The following is a 6,188-nucleotide window of genomic DNA, read 5'->3' as shown; positions in this document are numbered from 1 at the left end:
AGGATCTCAGAAAGGTGGTCTAAAAACCCCAAAGTAAGTAGTCTGGGCAAGGCTGAGAAAAACGAAATGGGGGGGCTAGAAGTGGATGTGTGTGTGTAGGACAATCACTTATGGGGGATAGTGGTGTCACTAGGGATTCATAGAAGTCTCGTTTGAGGGGAGGGTGTTATCCTAGAAAAGGAAGTCGGTGTCACTCAGCAGTGATGAAGAGATCAGCCCCTAGGTTTCTTGTCTATAAGGAAAGGGGAGGGCATGTCACTGACGGTGTCTGTGAGGGAAAGGCTTAGGCATTTATATGGGACTTACTATAGGACAGGCACTGTGCTAAGTGCGGGTTACAAATATGATCCTATTTGTTCCTAAGAACAATCCCAGGAGGTAGGTGCTAATATTATCCCCATTTTACAAGTGAGGAAACTGAGGCCGAAGTTAAATGACTTGTTTGGAGTTACACGGCTAGTCAATATCAGAACTCAAATTTGAACTCAGATCTTCGTTACTGGACCCCCAGAGCTCTATCCACCAGTCACTTTCGGAGATCACTTTTGGGATGTCCTAAAGAGGGGGTCACTTTGTCAAACTGTTGGTGTCCAGAAGGAAAGGAGGAGACACTTCAGCAGTGTCCAGAGGATTTCGGGGACACCTAAGGTGCTCACAAGGAGAGCGGGTCAGTCCCAGCCTTATGTAGCCCTTCAGAAGAGCGCCCTCTTTCCTCTTCCTCCAGACACCGCCCAAGGGACAGGGGCAGGGACAGGGGCAGGAACTGGTGCTGGAGCTGCCGCGCGGGCGCACTTGAGCTCAGTACGGGACCGCGCGCCGGGAGCGGGCAGGGGTCCCCCGGAGTGCGCGCGCGCGCGCCCGCCGCTGAGCTCCTTGCAGCCCCGTGCTCATCCGGGGCTCCGCCGGCCCCCGGCCTGTCAACAACCAATCGCGGCCCTTGGGGGCGGGGCTTTGGCGTTAGCTCACGCGGTACCGGGAGAGGCCGCCATCGATTCTGTGCGGGGAGGGAGAGACTAGGACATAATTGATGCCCAGGAGAGCGGGGAACAGGGAGCGTCGCTAGCTACGGCTCACATCTGCAAAGGCTACGTCGGCGGCGGGTGCACTGGGCAGCCTCTTCGGGAACGCGAGGCGCCACCAGCAGGTCCCCGGCCCCTCCCTGACGCCGGTTGCCGGGTGTAGTAAACACACTTCAGAAACGTGACGATCTGTGGGTCACGTGTCTGAGGCCTCAGCCAATGGAGTGCCGGGGGCGGAGCGAAAGCCGCTGACGCGTACGCCCAGCTCTAGGAGTCCGAGTCCGAGCCGGAGTTGCCGCCGCCTAAAGGAACCCGGGAGCCGGTGGAAGAGAGCGGGAGCCGGACCGGGACCAGAACTAGAACTAGAACCAGAGCCTCCCCTCACTCTGCCTCTCCCCCGCACCTGGGCCGGGGCGGCCACGTGATCTCACGGGCGTCGGCGCGAGGATTCCCCCCCACCCGGTCCGCCGGGACGCGATGTGGCCCCGCCGGGCGTCCGCGGGCCTCGCTGGGTCCTAGAGCCCGCCGTTCTCAGGCCCCCGAGAGACTGGCCAGCCACGGAATGGGGGTGAATGCTGTGCACTGGTTCCGGAAGGGGCTCCGGCTCCACGATAACCCCGCACTCAAGGAGTGCATCGAGGGCGCGGATACCGTGCGCTGCGTCTACATTCTGGACCCCTGGTTCGCGGGCTCCTCCAACGTGGGCATCAACAGGTGGCGGTGAGTCTGGGCTGGACCGCTGGACCCTGGAGGCCAGGGGCGGGCACGGTAGCTTTGGACCAAGTAATCAGTTAGCCAATCAATGCGCGATGTCCCAATCTTCCCCGAACCTTCTCGGTGAAATGAAAAGTGCTTGTCACCTCTTAGAGCCATAGATCAATCTATATGCGATGTCCCATTCTTCTCTGAGCCTCAGCTTCTTTCTCTATAAAATGAAAGGAGCAGACTCGAAGGTCCCTACCAGCTCTAGAGCTAAATTGCCAATCAAGCAATATGTGATATCATCATCATCTCTGAACCTGAGTTTCTTCCTCTTTAAATGAAAGGGGTAGGCTTGGAGGTCCCTGCCATCTATTAGATCCATATATCAATCAATTAGTATGTTAAGTCAATCTTTGATACTCAGTTTCTTTATTTGTAAAATGAGGGCGTTGGTCTAAATGACTTCTGACCTCAGTTTCTTTTTCTGTAAAGATGATTGTACCAGGTGATATTTTAGGACTCTTTTGTCTCCAGATTTCTAATCCCCTGAGCCTCTGTTTCTCCATTTGTAAAACAATGAAGTTGGATTACACAATTTTAGAGGTCCCTTGAATTTGTGATCCTGTAATCTCTCAATGAAGGAGCATTTCATTTGGGGATAGAAAAGGGGATGTATTACAGCATTTTGTAAACTTTAGAGCCCTGGATAAATGCTTCCATGATCACTGTTGTTATTAATTGCCTGCAGTGGGAGAGCCCCTAGCCTAACCCTGTAAAAAACTTTGGTGTAGGGAGACATAGATTGGAAGGTTAGAGGTTATTCCTAGGCCAGTTCCTTCATTTTTGCAGGCAGGAAAGTGAGCTCCCTCCCCATTAATTGACTTGGCCAAGGTTACATTGTTACTATGGGTCAGAGGACTTTTGGCTCCATAGTGAAATCCTTGCCCTCACAAATCTCACTCTCCTTCTGGGGTTTGGGGTGGGTAACATGTACACAGATACATCAGTACATTTGCGGGGGGGGGGGGGGGGGGGGGAAGAGGGGGTGTCTGATTTCTTTGGTGTAATTAAGAGCCCTGGCTTGAATTCAGATCCTGTCTGACACTGATTACCTTCCCTGGGCCTTCCTTTCTTCCTCTGTAAAAATGAAGAGTTTTCAGGAAGCTAGGTTGCTCAGTGGATAGAGAGCCAGGCCTACAGATGGGAGGCCCTGGATTCAAGTCTAGCCTCAGACACTTCCTAGATGTGTGACCTGGGCAAGTCAGTTGCTGAGTCCTTAACACACTTCTGCCTTAGAACAGATTATTAGTATGGATTCTAAACCAAGGTAAGAGGTTTGTTTTCATTTTGTTTTGTTTTATTAAATGAGGGGATTGAACCAGTAATGACCCTGGAAAGTGCTTCTGCTCCTAGTATGGTTTATGTCTATAATTCTGGAGGATAGACTTGGCAGGGATTGCCAAGGTGGATGGAAACCTCCTCTGTACTTAAGTGAGGACTCGGAAACCCTCAAAGTAGCAAAACAAAGAAGAGAAGTCTGGTTCTCTCTTCAGGATCTTGCAGAACACCTGTACCTCTGGTCTCTGGGGGGGCCATCCCTTGTTCAGTCATGAGCAGCTAGTCAAAGTCAGAGGCTTGACCCAGAGACCAGCCCTCCTGTGGTTAGAAAGGTTGAAGACTTGAAGTAGGTAACTTTCAAGTTTGCAGGTGGCCCCAGGATCCCAGGCTTCATTAGGCCCTTTTTTCCAGGTGAGGAACTTGAAGCTCAGAGGGATCACTGGGCTAGGAAAGGGCAGAGCTGGAATGATGCTCCGGCCATTGAATTTACCACCGTGTCTCAGGCTGTCTCCCAGGCACACACACACATGGCAGCTCTGGGTTTTCCAGGAAGTCTCTGCATTTGGAAACAAGAACTTACCTTGTTTACAGTGTTTGAGGAAGGAGGACTGTTGCTTAAGTACTCAATGAAAATGCTTAAGAGTTGTCCTCACCTCCTTCACCCTAATGCCTTTGCTCCATTCTGTGTATTTGTAGTAACAAGAGATTTTCCCCAAATCCAGCTTGTTGGACTGAGAGAGAATTTATCATCATAGACTCTCCTGAGCCCACACCAAGCTTGTGGTTTCCTTCACGCCCCGGGCATAGCGCTGGTAGACAGCACTATGTCTCTGTGTCCTCTTTGTTTGATGCCAGGGCAGGGCTACCACACCACAGAAGAGACAGCCTCCACTTTGTTATCTTGGCAGGGCTTTCTTCCACCTCGAGGCAGTCATAGGAGCCACAAGTAAAGCAGCAGCAGCAGCTCTTCTTTGAACTCCGCCTTGTGGCTGATGAGATCAAGCACACTTTGGGGACTTTCTAGGCACTGTAGAAAGAAATCCTCCAGCAATCGGACTGGCTGGTAACAGATGGACAAACCATAGAAAATAACATGCTCCCTTCCTTATAGCCTCCTCCTTCAGTCTTAGGTTGTGGCCCCACCCCTCTCTCCATAGGGGAGAAATAGATCATAGAAATATACCATTCCCCAGGGATCTGGATAGGTGCTAATGAATGGAAGTAGGAGCCCTTGGAAAAATAGATGTAGAGCCAATGCACTTCTTACCATGTTACTGTAAGTAATGTTAATGACATAAAAGCAAGGCAGCAGGAAAAACCCAATGCATATTCCTCTGCTAGGGAATGAAAAATTATTGAGCACTTCAGTATATAAGCCTTTACTGAATAGTCTTTAAACCTTATTGGGAAGGGGAGGAAGTAGCTGTGACAAAGTGGGAAAAGCACTATTTAAAGTCCTAAGACTTGAGTTCAAGTTCTGAATTCTGCCTCTTACTATCTGGATGGCACTTGAGTACAGAGAGAGATTTTATCTAAACTTCTCCCTTGGCCTAGAAAAGTATTTTGCATGCAGCAGGTGCCATATAAATGTTTTTTGAATTTGATTTGTCATTTGACCATGAGCTTACTTAACATTTCTTAGCCTTAGTTTTCCCATCTGTTAAATGGGGATCACAAGCCTTGAAATTTGCTTCTAGAGTTTGAGGCCAGGGCTTTATAAACCCCTTACTTGACTCCACTAAAGTGGATTATTAAGTCCTAAATACTCAATATTAAAGTGTTCTAATGCCTCCTCATAGTGTGGGGATAACCTCTGGTTCTTAAAGGCTATATAGCAGCCGAATATTAACTCTAGCCAGCCCTTTGAATAGCAGCTGGCAATAGACTGTGTCCAAAGACCCCTAAATTTAGACTAGCAGCTTTTGTAAGAGGAGGACACAGGGATGAATTTGTTTGCCAGAGTAACTCTTGAGTTGTATAGATGGTTGTGACCTTTGTGGGTCAATTCCATAAGAAAATTCTTAGGTACTTGTTTTTGCATGAATCTTAAAATAATATATTAATGTTAGCTACAATTGATAATAAGGATAGAACAATTTTGAGTCAGAAGAGAAGAGAGAGACTAAAGTGCTTTAGTCAAGTTAATTTTTAACCTCAACAGTCCCCCTGAACCTGCAGAATAAGGTCCAAACTGCCACTCAGGGCCCTCCACATTCTCTCCACCAGTCAACTTCCCAATGTATTTTCTCACTACTCTCTTCTTATGTAGCCTGCACTTTTGCCTAGCTAGCCTACTCCTTCCCATGACTTCCTTCAATTCTTTGGGCTCAAAATGTCCTTTTCTTCCCCTTCCCCCAAATTCAGCACGTCTCAGACAAAACTCATTTTCATTTCAAACCCTCTTCCACTTCCTGACTTGATTAATTTTCATGGTAATACCACCATTCATGCAAATACCCATGTTCATTCAAAACTGGGGTGAGGGGCAGCTAGAGGACTCCATGGGTAGGGAACCAAATCTGGAAATGAGAGGTCCTGAGTTCAAATTTGGCCTCAGATACTTCCTGGCTATGTGACCTGAACAAGACACTTAACCCTCATCACCTAGCTCTTACTGGAATCAATACATAATATTGATTCTAAGATAGAAGATAAAGACTTAAGGAAAAAAAAAACTCTCAGTGGTAGCTTTAGCTCAAGTCTTTTGTTTCACATGCATTTAGTTATCAAGTCCTAGTGATAATTTCTTCTAGGCTTTTGACTATTCCTTTCTGTCTATTCCTTCTGCCACCAGGCTGAACTACATTGCAGTAGCTTCCTAAGAGATTTTCCCTTCTGTTTCTCTCCATCTCCCTCCACCCGTCATCACTCACATCACTGCCAAACCCGTCTTCCTTATGTCTGGGGGCTGCTCAGAATCCTGTCATTCTGAGTAACTATACCAGTAACATCCTGAGTAAACTCCAACCCCTTCACCTTGAAGGTCAGGACCCTTTACAAACTGGTTGGTCCCCCTTTGCCATGCTCCCTTTATATTATTCCTTTCAGTATACATGATGCTCCAGCCTAAACTGGAACCCCCACATCAGAGATGGACTGTCTCTTCTCTACATCTTTTTTCCCATTATT

The 6,188-nt window shown here is 48.3% G+C and overlaps 1 protein-coding gene across 4 annotated transcripts in view; it reads left to right on the top strand.

Annotated features, from left to right (window-relative positions):
* The first annotated feature begins 942 nt into the window (after positions 1 to 942).
* The window catches only part of CRY1 (cryptochrome circadian regulator 1), a 51,311-nt gene continuing 46,065 nt past the window's right edge, over positions 943 to 6,188 (top strand). For all 4 annotated transcript variants that reach the window (XM_056798813.1, XM_056798811.1, XM_056798812.1 and 1 more), the window contains exon 1: positions 943 to 1,739. In XM_056798813.1, coding sequence (XP_056654791.1) covers positions 1,582 to 1,739 — 158 coding nt within the window. In that variant the 5' untranslated portion in view covers positions 943 to 1,581. The remainder of the gene's footprint in view (positions 1,740 to 6,188) is intronic.

Source organism: Monodelphis domestica, chromosome 5 (assembly GCF_027887165.1).
Source record: "Monodelphis domestica isolate mMonDom1 chromosome 5, mMonDom1.pri, whole genome shotgun sequence".
NCBI classification, from domain to species: domain Eukaryota; kingdom Metazoa; phylum Chordata; class Mammalia; order Didelphimorphia; family Didelphidae; genus Monodelphis; species Monodelphis domestica.
Note: the sequence above shows the minus strand (reverse complement) of the source record. Positions and strands in the feature narration are given on the sequence as shown.